Source organism: Colletotrichum truncatum, assembly GCF_014235925.2.
Source record: "Colletotrichum truncatum strain CMES1059 chromosome Unknown Contig_0002, whole genome shotgun sequence".
NCBI classification, from domain to species: Eukaryota; Fungi; Ascomycota; class Sordariomycetes; order Glomerellales; family Glomerellaceae; genus Colletotrichum; species Colletotrichum truncatum.
In genome coordinates this window covers 2448922-2466677 of record NW_027222399.1, presented here as the reverse complement: position 1 = coordinate 2466677, position 17756 = coordinate 2448922, and the positions used below count along the sequence as shown (strand labels likewise).

At 48.7% G+C, this 17756-nt stretch overlaps 5 protein-coding genes across 5 annotated transcripts; 2 read left to right on the top strand and 3 right to left on the bottom strand.

Moving 5' to 3' along the window:
• Positions 1 to 867: 867 nt before the first annotated feature.
• Positions 868 to 2949, bottom strand: CTRU02_203590 (Phenol 2-monooxygenase 1; the record flags this gene model as incomplete). The annotated part of the gene is made up of 4 exons (XM_036722167.1): positions 868 to 1824; positions 1881 to 2174; positions 2226 to 2848; positions 2901 to 2949. 4 exons carry the CDS (start codon positions 2947 to 2949, stop codon positions 868 to 870), a joined length of 1923 nt encoding a protein of 640 aa, XP_036585773.1.
• A 2240-nt stretch (positions 2950 to 5189) lies between these two features.
• Positions 5190 to 6511, top strand: CTRU02_203589 (uncharacterized protein; the record flags this gene model as incomplete). Its single annotated transcript, XM_036722166.1, has 4 exons — positions 5190 to 5337; positions 5399 to 5472; positions 5553 to 5702; positions 5756 to 6511. 4 exons carry the CDS (start codon positions 5190 to 5192, stop codon positions 6509 to 6511), a joined length of 1128 nt encoding a protein of 375 aa, XP_036585772.1.
• A 145-nt stretch (positions 6512 to 6656) lies between these two features.
• Positions 6657 to 10402, top strand: CTRU02_203588 (uncharacterized protein; the record flags this gene model as incomplete). Its single annotated transcript, XM_036722165.2, has 8 exons — positions 6657 to 6697; positions 6760 to 7472; positions 7538 to 7795; positions 7843 to 7947; positions 8053 to 8139; positions 8272 to 8770; positions 8820 to 9642; positions 9701 to 10402. The coding sequence occupies 8 exons, from the start codon at positions 6657 to 6659 to the stop codon at positions 10400 to 10402; spliced, it is 3228 nt and encodes a 1075-aa protein (XP_036585771.2).
• A 565-nt stretch (positions 10403 to 10967) lies between these two features.
• CTRU02_203587 (uncharacterized protein) lies at positions 10968 to 11810 on the bottom strand (the record flags this gene model as incomplete). The annotated part of the gene is made up of 1 exon (XM_036722164.1): positions 10968 to 11810. The coding sequence occupies one exon, from the start codon at positions 11808 to 11810 to the stop codon at positions 10968 to 10970; it is 843 nt and encodes a 280-aa protein (XP_036585770.1).
• Positions 11811 to 13789: 1979 nt separating this feature from the next.
• On the bottom strand, positions 13790 to 17374 carry CTRU02_203586 (leucine carboxyl methyltransferase 2; the record flags this gene model as incomplete). Its single annotated transcript, XM_070204232.1, has 8 exons — positions 13790 to 14242; positions 14308 to 14598; positions 14710 to 15363; positions 15409 to 16439; positions 16495 to 16856; positions 16917 to 17101; positions 17172 to 17207; positions 17315 to 17374. 8 exons carry the CDS (start codon positions 17372 to 17374, stop codon positions 13790 to 13792), a joined length of 3072 nt encoding a protein of 1023 aa, XP_070061995.1.
• Positions 17375 to 17756: the final 382 nt, after the last annotated feature.

The window sequence follows — 17756 nt, the reverse complement described above, 5'->3', positions numbered from 1 at the left end:
TATGCTGGCTCCAGTAGCCGAGCGCGTTGATAGCTGAAATTGTACTGGTGTGTGCCCAAAAGAGGCGGAAGTGCAGTTGAGAATTGAATAGAACGTGAAGAGGGGAGGAATAGCGATAATTGAGGAAGGCGCGGTGGAGGGCGCGTCGGTTCGCAGGCACACAAGTGGGGGAAATGGATGAGTGGTCGAGTATGGAATAAGGCAGGCAATCGCGCGGCACAATTAGAGGCAAAGAAACCACAAAAGTCGTGGAAGTTGTGACATGCTAATCGAGGGCAGAGCAAAAGAGATGGTTGAATGCACTTCGGTTTTTGGATAGCTCAGGAAATACTAGTAATCGAATGGCATAAGTACCATGTGCCTTGAGAGCATACAGAATCCACAGGCCCTTCGTGGGACAACAACACTATTGGTTAAATTAGTGTTTAAAGGCAGTGATGAACATCCCCCCTGCAGTTCTGATTGGAGGAGCAAGGATTGCTGCGGGCCTTTCAGAATGCGGTAAGGCGCTCAACGCACCTGAACAGGTCCCACAGTTACCGCCCTTCAACTCCCAACGCCTATCTAGTATTTCACATCACATCGTCTCGTGATCTGAGCAAGTCTTTGCTAATTTGAAATTTATAGCTTAGAGTCTTGTTATATGAAGGAAACCGGGCTTCGAGAGAGAAAATTGCTAAAGGTTCAGCTTTTTAAACTATCAAGAAACCACCCGAACACCTAGCTCAACCTACACCTCTTCGTGGCTTCTTCAACTACATACATCCAAACCAATTCAAGAACAGGTGTAATTACACACGAACAAAACTAATAATATGCAAAATAAAGGGAAGACTGGATATCATTCCGTCGGCGATGCTGTACCGGTTATAGTTGCGCCAGTGTCTCCCCCAGTTTCTTTGTGCAAAAAGTACCGAAATACTCATTCAGCGCATCCACAGTACCACTACCTTCCACCAGCTTGACAACCACTCCAACATATCCATCAGGACGCACAACAACAATACCGCCCTTCTCTTCGTCCAAACCCATCTTGGCATGTGCAGCAGCCTTCGCATCAAGGACACGGCGGTCCCATCTGTCATCTGCATACACGTGTTCACGATATCGTCCTAGCACCTCTGGAACGTCGCGGGAGATCTCAATGCTGCTCCTGTTGACCGCAAAAATGGTACAAATAGTAAAAAATAAGCTGTGGGGGTTGTGCTTTTCATGGTGTGAAACACTTTTCACGTCATCTCTGAGATATGCAGCGTAAAATGACCGCTTGCTGTTGAGATGGCTCGCGAAATCTCTGAGGGCCACTCTTGTGGCTGAAGGCTTCCCGGCAAAAACAAAGATGCGGAACGAGCCGTTCAGGGGAATCTCTTGCTCCAAGTGAACAACATTGGCATCGACAACCCTTGTTACGTCAGCATTAATGAAGAGTCGCCCTGTGCGAAGTTTTGTTCCTTCCGGGTGTATCAGAGGCGATTTAGCTGGGTGTGCCTCGGACCAATTCAAAGCATTGGCTTTGTACGCTACACCATAGCCGCTCGTAAATTCACACGACTCCTTGAACGTCCGAATGAACTCGTTTTCTAGGTCCTTCTCGGTGTTCTTTTCAGAAGCTGCCTCGACCTCGCTTGCGGCTGGTGGTCTTTTTGAAAATAGTGCGGCATATTTGTTGTCGAAGTTGAGCAGCGTCTCAGCGACGTCTCTACGCTCAGCCTCGTATGTTTCAAGGATGTCACGATGTGCGAAGCCAGCCTCTACAGCATGAATCTTCCAAGCTAAGTTTTGGGCGTCGAGAAACGCTGTGTTCATGCCCTGACCAGCTTTGGGCTATGTTTCGTAAGTGAGCGAGATATTCCCAAAGGAGTTTTTATGAATCGACTTACGCTGTGGGTGTGGCATGCGTCCCCTCCTAGGAACACGCGATGGTCCAAAGTATAACGATCCGAAATCCCTTGTCCAATAGGGTAGACTGAGTACCACTCCACTCTCTCCCATTCAATGCTGTATGGCTGAAGAATCCGCTTTGCAGATTCCTGAACTTCTTCTTCCGTTGCCGTCTTCCGGGGATTCCAATCGGGGTCTGTCGAAGACGCTATCTGGATGTACAAGCGGACCATATTATCCTCTCGCGGAATAACCATAATAGATCCATGCTTGCTGTGGATAGTGCATTTCATCTGATTTACGGTCAGTAAGTTCACCTCTTTATATTGTAGCTGTGTACTTGCCTTGATATCCGGGAAATCAGTCTTGACTACGCCGTCCATAACGCCCCACACATGGGAGATGGGGTCCTTGTGCTTGATGCCAATCTGCAGTTGATTCCTAATGAATGAACGAGCGCCTTCGCCACCGAAAAGATACTTGGCGCGCAAAGTCTCCTGGGCAGTTCCATCTACGTGCTCTAGGCAGACTTCTACAGGGTACTCGGGGTTCTCGGCTTCATCCGAGGTGAATCCGGTGATGGTCCAAGGACGTTGGATTTGGACACCGTTCTTATTGAGATCGGAGATGAAAACTCGCTCGATGTGGCCTTGATGCAAGAGAGTCGTAAAGGGGTACCTAGCATCAATGAAACTGGGGCAGCTAGCCCAGGTTCCGGTCCTGGCAATCCCGTTGCCGTCCTGGAGGGGGTCCCAAAATGCTACTTCGTAGACTCTGGCTGGCTTATGAGCCATAATGGCTGACTTAAGTCCCATGTTACGAAGCAAGTCCAACGACCGTGGCTGGATGCCGTCTGCTCTTCCGGTTGGCGTTGGCTCAGCTCGGTTATCAATGTGTTTGATCCTGTAACCCCATCTAGCCAGGCAGGTGGACAGCATGAGTCCCACAGGCCCAGCTCCGACAATGACTACAACCATGGTCAGTAAACTGGAGGTAAGGAGATATGGTAAAGATCTTACCAATGTCATAAACTGATGAGCCCGACTGGCGATCAGGTTGCGTCTCCATTTTGTGCTTCAAACAGTTATGGGCTCCAGTCACAGTCCAGGGATGGTCAGTGAATAGCGAAACACAGCGCAGAGAAGTTGTGGTGGCCTCGGAACTCTGACACTGCGCAAGTGGACAGGAACAATGTCAAAAGGCGTGACAGAGAAAAAAAACCATAGAGGTGGTTATGGGAGTAAGCTACTGAGCCAGACGCAGCAGGTTATATACGATAACCGACTAGCTGGCAAATTTCTAATTTGGTACACAGCTGGGATGTAATGGACAGCGGGGAGATCTGGAACCAGTGCGACTGATTCGAGGGGACGAGATACCTCGCTGTTGCTCGCCCGGCAAACACTATCGGTAAGCAGGACGGGGACGGCAAGACAGGCCGGGAACTCCAGTGCCCCACACTAAGGCAGTCCAGGTGCATATTTTGTGCTGTGTGAAGGACATGCCGTTCACTTGATCCGTAGATATGGATACTGTAGGGGCACGTCATGGGGAAAGAGGCGGGGTGGCTCTTTGGGGGTAATGAGATTTGCTGTGTCTCTGTTGCTTTGGCTTGGTGCTAATCCCTGCCCAAAGGCAGCACGAACGGGACTCGGGAAGTCGAGTCGGCAAGTCGGTCGTGGGGCCGTGCCTTTGTGATCAGGTACGTAGTACTTTTCTCTTCGTTCAAACAGTGAGAGGTGCCGTATTCATAGCCGGGGGAAGCAACTTTACAATTGGTCAGGATATAATAGTGGGTATCTTCGTGGAGTTCTTAGAAGTTGGAGAAGGGCAAGTGCGGGGAATGTGCTGCACCCCGAAATGATGAGAATTATTGTACATTATTGAGGACGGACACGAGTGATGGGTTTCCGGTCACTGACATTGGTAGGGGGCTGACTGGTCACCAGAAAGCCCAGCGTTCATGACATGGCTTGTCACCACTTACATAAGCAGTCAGTTTTTCCGATAGCACGTGACTGGTGTACCCAGGCTCTACAGGACAACCAATATTACGTAGTCTTCCGTAGTCATCAGGGGTTGTGGCGTCGCATTCCAAGAGGTGCGGATCAGCCACCACCCCCTTTGGCACAGTTTCCTCTTGCTACCCAGCCAGGCCATATGAGACGGAGCCGCACAGAAACCTGACAACAATTATCTCGGAATTTTCAACCTTCACCATGCACTAAGCCAGAGTAAAGCACACTCTCCCACGCATGCCGTCACTACCGCTTTACGCTGTGCTGGCCGACGCAAATCCCTTTTCAGGTTACTTACCCTCCAGTGGCACGCTTTTTTTTTTTGTCGTACCCTTATTGAGCCCAAGGTATCCTGGCGTGGCGCTAAGATTGTAGAATATTGTGCACTGGGCCTGGAAGGTCCCCAATAACGCTAGCCACCTCGCCTACACGGGATTTACCCGGCATGATGTCCACTCTGATCAGAAATACGAAGGCTAGCTGTCAGGACCGCACCGTCTGGCTTCCGGAGCACACGGGCCTTAGCAAAGACAGGTAGCTGTCCTCAAAGCGTCATATCTCTTATTCAAACGGCTGGTGCTCGGTCGTCGGCATGGTCATACAGAGTCCGAGTCCGTCAGGCAATCCATCTTTGTTCCAGTTTCCTCATTAGTCGAGTCTTGTTCTTTCTGACATATTGGGGTTTTTCCCGTGTTGGTTGGTTGGTTAAGTGACTGGCCCAGCCTAATCCCCAAGTTCTTTTATTCGATTCCTTCACGTCAGTCGAGGATCAGTGCTTCGGGGCATTTTACCGGAAACAAAGTGAGGCATGCCATCCAAACATGGAAAGAAACACTCAAGAAAGCCCCTGCTTCTTTGTGGAAGAACCTTCAATTCATCACATGTATTTCCAAGTAGCAAAGAGGAAGGCAGGTGGCTTGATGTGCCTTACCAACCAACAGGTAAGATATCGTCCTGTTTGGGCAACCTGAAGACAGAAGCGAGTCCCTCAAGGAAGTCCGCACCAGCTGTTTCTCCTTCGACACTTCCTCTCCTATGCCTTGTGACAAATTTATTCTGGCTCCCCTGATTGTCCTTTCTTTTCAGCATCTCCGGATTCATCATTGTTTATCCTTTTCCTCCACAGAAAGTGGAGGCATGGGAGCTGGCATCACTGAATACCAATCAAGTCTCTTTAATCTGGAGTATGACATCTTGTCTTGTTTCATTTCGTCGCCTAGATTTCCTTCTTGAAACATCTCCTTTTATTGCCAGGCCCTGCTCGTAAGACCCAACATACTTCCACGCAAGATGCGAAGCCGCCTAAGCCTCCATACTTGGGTTGAATCCACGCCAACTGTATTTGAACGCGGGCAAAATGACCGGCGACAAAACCTCACGTGCATGGCAAGTCTCCGTGTCCAAGACACGTTGTGTAGGAATGGTTATGATGAAGAAAGTAAGTTGGTTATCGCTTGTCCCGAGAAGGTTACAATTACAACAACTGAACGACTCCGCAGAGTGCCGCAACGTTCTTGTCAGATATTGTGCGCACATTCCCCGCAACTATCAATATTGTGACGGTGTCCAGCTAGTAAGTGCATGCCTTTTACTTTGGATCATGCCTACATATAGATATATGTTTGATGCCTTACGGCTGACATGCTCCTGTAGGTCTTCTTGATTCTGCGTGAGCATCTTGGAGACGAAAACCTAGATCTTGCTGGTGGTGTGCTCTATGAGTTAATCGAAATAGACTGTCACCATTCAGATGATCCAGGTGCCGAGTTTCAACGATGGAAACACGACCATCTCAATCGACATGTAAGTGAATAAGCCAGAAATATGCGAACTTAGGACTGACCGTTCTTGTCCAGTCCAATTTCGAATTACCTCATATACCTCACATGTCTACAATTACTACATCAGTGCGACCGACACTCAGTCTCATACAGTGGCGACAAAACCATACAAACCGTTATCCTACTAGATTATCGGATCACCATCTCACGCTTCGGACCAGCTCAAACGAACCAAGTTGTGTACGCAGTCGCAAAGCCTGGATGATCGATCATACTATGTACGTTTCTACACGTGAGGGTGGTACATGCGCTTTTCGCAGTCCAAACCCCAAAGAGATGCATGAAATGCAATGGGATATCGGAGTCGGCCAGGTAGGAAGATTCCTCAAGGAGGAAGTCGTTCCGATCGCATCGTCAGCTCAGAGTGCGGGTCCAAGTACTCATAACGACATTGTGGACACCAACGTGAGCCAATCCAGGGCTCTGAAGATTGGAAAATCAGGTGCTTTACGCATTTTCAGAAGGCCTGTCGCTCTGAAGACGCCTAGTTTCGAAAGACGGTCGTCAGCTACCAGACATTGTAGCTTATTTGCTGACACACTGGATCTCAACGCCATCCTATCAAGTCAGGACTCTGCCGATCACGAGCCTGTTCCACTACCCAACGGCTGCATATCACCGCACGCCATTTTTGCCAGGAAATTCTCTTTAATATCCGACAGTGTGCCCTTACCACCGTCATTATCTCACAAACTTATGCCCACGGCTGACATAAAAGCGAAGAAGTTGTTGATTGAAGCTGCAGAGAAAGGTCTCATGGGCCCATCCTAGGAGTTTCGTGGCCCATTCACACCTCAGCTTGGGTTCGATGGCGGTCTGGATTATCGCTACACTTTCTTAGACCCTTCCACTGCAACCATCCGTGCAAACAGCAGGCTGATCTCCCACGGACCTACGGGCACCCGCCATCAAGTCGATGTCGATCCCCGTACTTCAGCAAGAAGCCCGAAACTCCAAGTAAGTAGCGATTGGTTTGGCTTGAATACCCGTAAGCCAGCACACAGTTCACAAAACCTCAGTGTCCATGCTATATGTGCTGGTGTTGGAAGGCTTCCGAAAACTACGCACGCCTCGGCTAAGAGCGGAGAGCAGCGTCGTCTTCGGCCCAACAGCAACTGGTTTGGGCTTGATGGCTCTGCGGAAAATGAAAATGGCCTTAGACCATCTGAGGCGGATCGTGTGTGCTCCCAGAGTGTATTGCACAGCCAATGCGGGGTTGCCACTAAGGTCAGCGGATCGCAAGCGCCAACAAATTTACGGTCGAAATTTCATGCCACTAGGTCTCCTAGGCATGGTTTGAAGAAAAAGCAGGATTTCATCGGCAATTCCAGCGCTGGTAGCAAGCTTGGTGTTCCCAGCTGTCGATGGGCGGTTGCAAAGCATCCAAGGATACACCCTGCCAGCATCTTCGAATTCCAGACCCACAGGCTAAGGCTTGATCCATCGCTCGGCCTACTTCGCAGCCCAATTCAATCGACAAAAGCCGCTGACTCGGGCCAACTTCACTCTTGTAGCCCTCTAAGTGATGACGAAGTCCTGAAATCTGCTACTGAAGGCATGTTCGGGAAAGCCAGAGAGCTGACTATCACGAAGCAGAAGCCCACCCTTTGTGATATCAGGCGGCCGTCCTGGTCAAGCAAGATGGCTTCAAACGATCAGTCGGAAAAGATGCCTCACTCTCTTGTATCCTCTGGATCAAGGTCAACCTTGAAATCAGAGAGCAGAAAGTCAAGTATTTTCTCCCTACATCCTGAGTATCTTCCAAGGGGTCTGGGTGCTCACCATACAAAAATCTAGCGCGACATCAGCCATCATTTTCGGAATTTTACGCATATGTACCAAGCGACCATTCTGTGTCAGGTCTCATTCTTGATGGTCCAAAAGTAGGCGTCGATGGTGTTCCGAGGTCGCCGGCGTCATGCAACAATTTTCAAGAGCCGATGACACACGGCAGCCAAGCAAAAACTCAATCAAACGCCAGTTTGAAAGAGGCCATTGAGGCACATCTTCCCGGCAGATTTGTTCATACCAACTTGCAATCCGACGATCACCATTGTAGGTTCATATGGATTGATATAATTGCTATGGCTAAACAAAGCTAGACGACAGACCTACACAGACAGGTGGCGGTTCAGCACGTGTTGAGGAACAGTTAAGATGGGAGGATAGTGTTAGAATGCAACAACGTGACAAAGAAGTATTTGATGGTACGTATCAAGTGAAGAGAATAAGGAAGGTGCCTTGCTCCCCTTCCCTACCATTCACTCGCTCCTTCCGGAATAGGCGGACTTTGGCTCATTCACTCGCCCAAGGCCGAGGTGCTTTCCACAGAGCGCCGAGCCCTATAGAGATCCAAACAAGAGATCCTGTCAACCTTGACACTGTATTTCCACAGCGAGGTAAGTAAACAAATGCGCTCGCCAGCTAGGAAGCGAAAAGCGTGAAAGGGGGAGCAAACCGAATCACCCTTTCTTTACAGCATCCCATTTCGCATTGCAAGGCAGGCACTAAAAGCGATTTGTTTGTCTTAGACCCAACGTCTTATCAAGCGCGAGTCGACGCTTGGGTTTCAGAGCTACGAGCGAACCAATTCGAGGATCCTGAACTCGCCGGCCCATTTCCTCGGCCGTTAATACAGACACCGCTTTCCTCACCTGAACAGCTCAACCAAACCGAGGAGCCTAACTTCGGCCAAGCTTCATTTCGAATGAGAATCGCCAATTTCATCGAAACCGAAAAAGCTAATGAGCGCCCATCCGTGTCTTCTCTTACCAACCAGCAACGTGACGCGCGGGACATAAATACGACGGTCTCAACAGCGTCGTCTACCGATCTTCCTATAATGAGCCAAGGTTCGGAAAAGCAGGACGGGAAGTGCCTTGTGATGATGCCCTCTGCTATGCAGGGCACATTCATTCCCGTGTCGCCCAAGAAGCGCCGGCCACCGTCGCCTCTGAAACATAAACCTAACAAATCTGTTCAGATCAATCTGAATCTCACAGAAAACCAGGTAGAAAGACTTACAGACGTGTAAGCACGGACATACAAACGATAAGTTTAATCGAGCTAAAGTTGATAGGTTTGCTGTTCATGGCCAGTCGCCTTCCTGCCGAGACCTGGCCGACAGAACTATCAGAACTGGAGCACCCGCCCGAAACCACGACCCAGTCACTTCGCAGACTCATAGAAGCATCGATCAGCGGAGAATTCCTTCCTACGCTAATGAAAGCCGGATGGCCCGTCAGGTGGCCCAAAAGGGTCACGAAACAGATTCTACGACTTTCTCAGAGCTAATGCCCCGATCAACCAATAAAACACAGGACTCATCGAATATTGCAGAGCGTCGTAGGCAAGCCACACCAACCCCGGTTCACCTAGGGAATCATCAGCAGTACGGTGCCCTTGTCGAAAACGCCAGGGGCATGGCTTTCAATGCACCCATGACACCAAAGAACATTTCTCCAGCAGCTATGGATCAAGCAGACTGTTCCTCTTTGTATTCTCAAACCAACGACCATCCAAAAGCCTTGCAGATTCAGCAGAGCAACATGTCGCAACACATTAAGGATGTTTTGCAATCATATGGCGGCTGGAAGGACTCGGATGCCCCTACCTTGGCACCTGAAATGGCCGGTGCTGGAAGAAGCACTCAAGAGCAATCCCCATCGGAGAGCAGACTGGGTGTTCTCAAACAACCAACAACAGATGCGAGGCAAATGTATTCCCCACTTGGGCCTTACTTTGCATATTACGATCTACCTGCACAGAAGATCGCCGGTAAAACCCTCATTGGTGAGCAAGGATGGCTTGAAAGACCGAACAAAACCCCAGACAGCAAAAGGGACAATTCCCCAAAAAAACCCAGTCTCCTCGACAGCCTCAAGAAAATTGCCAAGGATATGGTGAGAAACTCCTGCATCATGTACTACCTCAGAAAGCAGCTAACACTCTGGTAACCAGACTGAGGGCAAGCCACACCGTAGAATGCGAGATATTGAGAGAGAAGGAAAGGTGCAAAGGATCACCATTTCTCTGGATCCTCGTGAACAGAGTCTTGTTTACTGCGAGCTCGAGTTTCATATCAGTAACGCACTTCACAACTACATCACCAATGAACTGAACCATGGCCGCCTTAACCCCGATAAACTCAAGAAGATCTCGGACGGGTGGAATCAGAAGGGCCGACCCAGGGTAGTTGGCTTCCGCTACGATCTTGAGACGCAACTTGATCTTGTCCGTCTACACATTGACGAATTTCATTTTTTCGGTCGCCGCCAAGGCAATCCATTGGAGATTGAAGGTCTCCTTCATGCTATGAAGGTTAACGCTCGGTCCATGCGTATTCGCACTTTCTGTCAGCCCGACTCCGTCATTGCCAAGCAGCTCGTGGATTCGCAGTCTCTCTGCAACACTATTGGGTGCTCCACGTCCGAGCAGATAGCAATTGCTGAGATAGCACAATTCTTCAAGGTGATTGTAGAAAGAGAGCAGGCTGTTCAGGATAAATCAGCCCGCGACGATACAACGAAGACTCTTGGCCAGGGAAGTCGGCAATGGAAACCGTCGAGGGACTTGAGCGAGCAGGATGATCCTTACGGCGGACTGCGTCTGATACCTGACGAATATGATATTAACACGGAAACGCTTCGGCACGGCAACTGAGAACTTATTATCATATGCGCGATCAGCGACGAAGCGGGTTTCCGTTACTGGGGAAAAGAAAGGAAGGGGCCCGGGGGGCGGCGCGAAAATTGAGTCGATTGATGCGACAGGAAGAGAAGCACGCAGAGGCGAATCATCTGGTCGATGGAATCCGTCATATAACACGGAAGAAGGTCAGTTAGAGCTCAGAGAGGCGTTTGTTCGGGTGAGCCAACATTTCTGGACCCCGGAAGCCATGAAGCAATGCCTCATTGAACGAGGTTGACTCTGATACGAGCTACTGAAGTATTAACGAAGCAGATATGTAAGTATGGGTTGAAAAGGAGTTATGGCTGCAAGACAAACGTTTTTACTATTATAAGTTTGAACATCGATTGATGCAACGATGTGAATGTGTAACGAATAACTAAGATACCAAGTGACAACGAGTAATTTGCGAGCACAGCCAAGAGAAGAAAGTTCCTGTAAAATTATAACAAAATGCTCCTGTCTGGTCGACTGATAATTCGAAGGGACTTTATTCATGAGTCTCTTAGTTGACAAACTCAGTCTCTCTGTATGGAGTTTATTCTTCTCTCTTCAACCTCCCTAAGCATCGTCTATTATCCAAGGCGTTATGCTGATAATTTACGTCTCCATCCTCAAAGCGACTACCACGGGAATTTCCTCTGCCATGATTGCGTTCGTGATATTTGCCGGTGTCGTAATGTGGCAGGTCGCTTTCCTTTCCCCACCGTCGCTCCCACGCTTCCTGCTGTGTTTTGTCTTGTTCACGGACAGCTTCAAGCCGCCTTTCTAAAACATTTGCTCCAAGTCCCCCAACAAGGGCACCCACAGCTGTGGATATTACACGCCTTTTCTCGGAGTCTCGCAGTGATATAGTTTGGTAGGTTCCGTTACTCATTTCTTTACGAGTGCGTGAGCGTACGGCCACATCTGAGACTTCGCGTGCAGCCAGGCCACCAACAACGGCGCCTAGTAGGCCGACACCAATGCCTGAGGACGATGGAGTAAAGGTGTGGTCAATGGCATGGCGCGTTTTCCCAAGAGGACTGCGGGAGCGTGAACGCGACCGTGATCGGGTGACAACAAAACCATGTTGAGGGATAGAGCGTGGACGGTTGCACAGCGGCGCTGACAGCCTCAGGGCGTTTGCGCCACGAACGGCTAGGGGTAAATCAGATTCGTCGTATTGGACGGCTGTAGTGGCGCTTCTATGGATTGCCTCTGAGATATAAGGCCTGTTGGTCGATATAGAATTACGAGAATAGGCTCGAAGGCCTCCGCCGCCGCCGTCGTCACTTGTATAATGGCTATGCGAAGGGGGTCTTGAACCTGGGTCGCCGCGCTGGGGTCTTGTCCCGTTGACGCAGTTATTTCGGGCTTCTCGCTCATAGTGCCCAGACATGTCTAAACTGGGGAGGATTTGAAGGAAGGCTGGTGAAAGGTGATGGAGTGGTTGGGAGACAATTGAAGTGAAGAGACTCCGTGATATGGTAGTCAAGCAAGCCGATCGACTGAGGACAGTGAGCTGATCTCATACGAGGCTTGGTGAAACCAATGAGGACGCGATGAAGAATATTTCCCTTCGGCAGATAAAATAGAGATAAGGAGTTGGAGGAGGGGAGCAGAGAGACAGCCAAGCAATTTGATACAGTGACAGAAGTTCTGGCCGTTTTTGCTGACGTAGGGCGGAACAAGCTTGCATTCTAGCCAAAATCTTGTGTTTATTGCTGCAAGATTCTTACCTGGAGCCTGACTCTGGGGCTCAGCTGGCTCAATGCCAGAATGAAGATTACAGAAAGACAAGCGTGCTAGAACGCCTGGACTGTAGTACTTCCCACTAATGGGTAGCATGAGAAATCGCCCAAAAGGCAATCTCAGTTCCACGCAAGTAAGACTTTAGGTGGCCTCGAGTTGATCTGAAGAAGCCTTATGGTTCAAAGGAGGCGAGTTGCCAGACGCACGGTGAGGTCACCATGGACAAAGCAGAGCTCGCTCGCGCTGCCTCGTCACATGCCTCGTATTTCAATACCCTGGAAGCCAAGTTACACACTCTTTATACCATCAAAAACGACGGAGGGAGAGGTATTTGAGGCACAGCCCTCAGATTGTCATTGCTTGGATTTTTCTGATTCGTAAGATTCGTGCGGGGTAACACCTTCCCACCAAACTGCAATTCTGCCAGCTCTAGGGACCTGCCCCTCACCAGAGAGGGCTGTACGACGGGAAAATGATGTACGGGATCGAGGCAATGGTTGGAAGCTCAAGAACAACGCAGTGCACATGGAATACCGTGTAAACTCATGCCAAGGAAAACTCATTTCGGGGCTAATTATCGTGTATGTAACGATACACTTGTTCTATAGTCGAAAGCCGACCGTTGGCAGTTCATCTGCTAGCGGTAGTGTAGGTAAGAGCAATAAGCACTAGCAAAGTGCACGATTGCAAGAATTTACATTTCCCAAGTTGAGCCTCATGAAGCCACGTTGTGCATTACTTGGTTGCTTGTCTGCACCTTGGGAGAACAAAATCCATAACCCGTACGGGAAGCATCTCAAACTGCGGCCCCTTCAATCGCTTCTGATTCCAAGAGCGTAGCTCAAGAAAAGATTTTGTCACTGGTCAACATCCGCATTGTCGGTGTGACACTGAAATTTAGTGTGCGGCGACAGATTCGTAGGCTTTTGACGAGCCATTTTGAACACATGGCCTTTCGATATATCTTAGCATAGAGAGGCGGTTACGACACTGACCTCTTCGTGCATATCTCATGTTTGTTTGGCTACGTTTTGAGCATACCCTGACGAACTGAAACGTCCAAAGCACATCCATGTTTTCCTTAGTTTCCCACTTCGTGTCCATCACCATTTTGAGGTCCCGTCCCGGCCCCACAGCGGGAACATAGAGCCGGGTCCGGCATTTGTGCCAGGGTCCACAACTTCACTACATCTTATCGTGTCTTTTAGCCCATCACAGACCACTCCATCGCCGTGACTTTGATCTTTACTGTCCAGCAAATAGACTACAGTGAACAGCACTGGCATGCCAAGTTCTGATAAGAACAGAAACTGGATGATGCTAGTCTACGTCTCAGTGCCTCGCCCATTCATGGATGAGGGTTGATAACTCTCTTATCTACGCCTTCAATTTTATTTTCAAATGCATCAAATTGAAAGTTAAATCAATCCGCATAGACCCATTCATGCATCGTTCTCTCAGTTATTCTGTGTCGTTAAAATGAGGCATAGTGAGTTTAATTAAGCAGTGTGAGCAACACTGACCTCAAAGGTTTAGAGTTTCTAGTACGATTATGGCAGATGCATCAGTCAAAACCAGTCATGGCATGCCTTGATGTCTTTCAGTAGAACCAAAGACTACTGTCTCCTACAAACTGGTGCTCAATCGCAATAATTCATCTGCCAGCCGTCGAATATAGAACTCTCTAGCATCCTGAGGAAGACTACTAAAGTTGTTACTGATGCGTGCAACGTCTTGACGTCCCCTTTCGTATGCAGCCAAGTCACGGTTGCCGTAGATATCTTTCCCTGCTGCATAACCTTTTTCTAGGTTGCGGAAGAAGATGTTAACGGCGACACTCATGTCCGACAAAGGGGCGGCAGTATGCATCCAGAGAGGTGGAAGGAAGAGAATATCGCCTGGTTGCAAAATAGCCTCGTGTCGTTGAATGTTTTGCAATGAGCCCGATTCGAGTGAAGCGAATACATCGATGCTAGAGCTGGATGCCCCTGGGGCGAACGCCAAATGAGACACATCTGACGGATGGAATAATATGAGCCGTTTCGATCCCCTAATCTGCACGTAGACATTGGCCATGACCTAAGTGGGAAATGAATGGTCAGTAAAAGTCGCTTCCTACACGAAACGAGAATAGGATAACGTACATCGTAATGCAACCACATGTTCACAGGGCCAGAGATGCGCAAGACAGAGCTGAAGGCGTTGTCATTAACGTAGCCGAGTTGGGAAGGCAAGACAAAATCTTCAGTCAATGATGGATAGTCATGCTTCAATTGGGTCGGGAGGTTTGACGGTTCATCTTTAGACAAGGCCCTTAGATATAGCCGCTTCCCCTCTTGAACCTCCTTGATGAAGTCGCCGAATCTTTTGGTGACATAACGAAAATTTTTGGTGTTAAAATCCATACTCTCCGTCAAAGATTCGTGTACTGAGATCTGATTCAAATTTCCATTAGTATCAAATGATATGAATGTGAAAAGGGAAAGGCTAAGTAAAAAGGAAAAAGAAGAACAGAAAAGATACTGAGGAAGGTAGATAATACGAACCTCTCGATCTGCGCCCACCCTGTCGACAAGATATTCAGGAGACCACGTGGATGTGCAAGGTCCAATCCCGGAGTCTTCAATGATGATAGGTTTGCCCATATCCAAGATCGAACGAAACTGCTCTTTGGATACCGCCTTAATACGCGGGACGAGCTCAGGTGCAATAGCTGCAGACTTTTCTGTTCTAGCTTCGGTATCGGTCGTTGCAATCTCAACCGTTTCCAAATACTTCACCGGTGCATTTTCAGGGTGTGAAATTCGTGCCACACACTGCCCGGATAATTGGTCTGCGTCGAGAGCGAAGCTGTAACTTCCTGGCGCCCAGCAGGTTCCCATTGAGAAGCAGGTAGCGCCTCCACCAACAATGGCAAATTCTCCGTCGTTGTGGGAAACAACAGAGGATCCGATTAGAAAGGGACGCACCACTTCAGAACCGACTCTGCCGTCGATCTTTGCCACGACCTCAAATTTGGCATGCGTCGCTTTAAGAACAAGAATATCATATGTTGCGGGCAATTGCACGTCTTTGACGACCCCACCAAGAAGGAGCGTGTAACCATTGGAATGTGTAACCGTAGAACCAAATCTAGACAGCAGATCTGTCTCGTATTGGTCAACCTGTTTGTTTACGCACTCGAACGATATCCAGGGCTGCTATTCCTGTTAGTATGTGCCCAAATATCAAGTCTTGTATCTTACCTCGGAATCAGCGATCTCCAATGTCCATGCGTACGTGCTGTTGTTTACGATTCCGTCTTCCAGTAAACCTCCAGCAAGAAGGCCTCTGAAGGGTGCAACTCTGCCATTTAGTGTACAAGTAAAGATGGCACCATAAAGCGAAGGTGGGGCAGATCGCACTTTGCATTTTGTCCAGCCTTTGGCAGGGTTGTAGAGGAAATAGTCCGCAGACGTCTGGAAGTGATTGAGTCGGCCTCCAGAGAGCAAAGCAAGTGACGAGTTTCCTAGACGAGTCACCGAATGCCTGAAAAGAGACACAGGAAGGTCATGTACGCGCTCCCAGGTATTGAAGGCCTTTCTGTACAACCAACAATCTTTAAAAGCTGTCGACGGAGATGCACGCCCTCCAACGAGTAGGACCCCGGCGCTTCCCAGATCTGTAAGTGTATGACAAACTCTTCCTGATGGTCCCTTGAGAGATGGGCTGACAAGTGGGCGCTGGCACTGATCAGATAACTGGTACAGATCCTCGGAACTGAGCCTTCCGTTTGGCCCTTGTCCTAAGCCATGTGAGATAAAAGTCCGTCCGTCGGGATTCTCCACATGCATGGCAGCGCCGAATCGTCGATGTCCCTTGCCGGACTTGTACTCGGAAAAGGTCATGGAAGTTTGGCACGGAGGAATATTGAACCCTTTGACATTCCGAGAGAGATGCCTGTCGCCCTCTTGGCTTAGGGTAGCTGCATGTATAACAAAGTAGTGGCTGGCAAAGAGGGCGAATTCTTCCCATTCGTCAAAGGGTTCAACGGCATCTAGAGCCTGTCTCTCGGCAGCTTTCATAAACAGGTCGTCGGCCCAAGTCTCCCAGAGAGTCCAACTCTCGACTTCGGTCCAGCCCAATGTCTTAAAGCGAGCTTCCTGGGTGGCCACACATGGGTAGCGATGGACGGATTTTAGCGGTGTGTTTAATTTGTTAAAGTGCTTGAGCATTGTGTTGGCGAATGGGTGATTAGGCCCATCTGGTAGAATCTGTTCCAACAAGCAAAATTCGGCTGAGTCCAATATCAGTAAAGAACCTTCAAGGGGGCTAGTAAACTAAGTTGATACCATTCTGGAGAGCACCTGCCCATTTGATGACACCATCGGCACCATCAGTGTCCATGTATGTGATAGACACCTCGGCCACAAAGAAGAACTCGGTATTGGATATATCGAATAATTCAGATAGGCATTTTTCGAGCGTCGAGAGTTGTCGGAGATCGCAGCCTATCTGGCAGTACTTTCGACTCCTGAGGACTAGAGGAGAGTCATCGTTAACCTCCCAAGTCCCCAGGATGCTTTGCAACTCCGGGGTCTCGAGAACGATGCGACGCTTTTTCTGAATGAGATCAGGGTAATCCACATCAATGAAAGCGACGTTACGGCATGCCCCCGGGTATCGCACTTCACACTGCCATGGCAAAACGTCGCTGGCAAGGACTGAATGAGCCATAATCGCCTAGGACTGGTTAGGGACAGAGTGAACTTACCTTCCACAGCCCAGATTGACAACAACTTTCTTCAGGTTTGAAGGCTTTTCGAGAAACCGGCGGACCAGAGTGTCAATGACCTTGAGTCGAAGATGATAGCCTCTGTTGATGAGAGGAGCCCTTCGCTGGAATTTCTTGACGAAAAATCGAAAGTAATGAGGCTCATCAGGGTAGTAAAGGCGTTCCTGAATGAATTAATGATATATTCCATGACACATCAGCAAGTTGACCAGAGACTGGTAAAAAAATACTTACAACGCTTCGTTTTGAGACGATGGAACTGCTGTTTGTCTATTGAGTAAGAGTTTCAGCCATGAAAAAAAAAAAAATTGACAGGTTTGAACAGGTTACAGGGTGGGCAGCTGTTGAGGGTTGACAAGATCACAGATCAGACTTACTGCCATGATGAGATCGTCCAGAGCCTGGGCCCTACGGGTGCTTTGAGTCGAAGGGGCCATTTTGGATGGTTAGCAGAGTGAGTTATGGGTTGACGATGTTGTGGGCGGGTAGACAGTATTATTAGTTTGCCGCGAATAATGTGTACTGGTGATTTTCCCCACTCGACGAAACCAAACGTAGTTTAATGTTAACTTAAGAAGCACACGGGCTGAAGGGGTCCTCTCCAAAGCCCTGATATGCAAGAGATTGTCTTCAAACGCTGAAACTGGGCAATACCATCTCTAGTTTTTTTTTTCTTTTTTTTTTTTTTTTAATATTTTGTAAACATAAATTTGACAATATACTTTGCTTGTGTATGATCTTATAAAGTCGATGTAGATATACTTCTCTTGCTGTTGTTATGGTCGATATTGTAAAGAGAAATCATGGCTTACAGTGAAT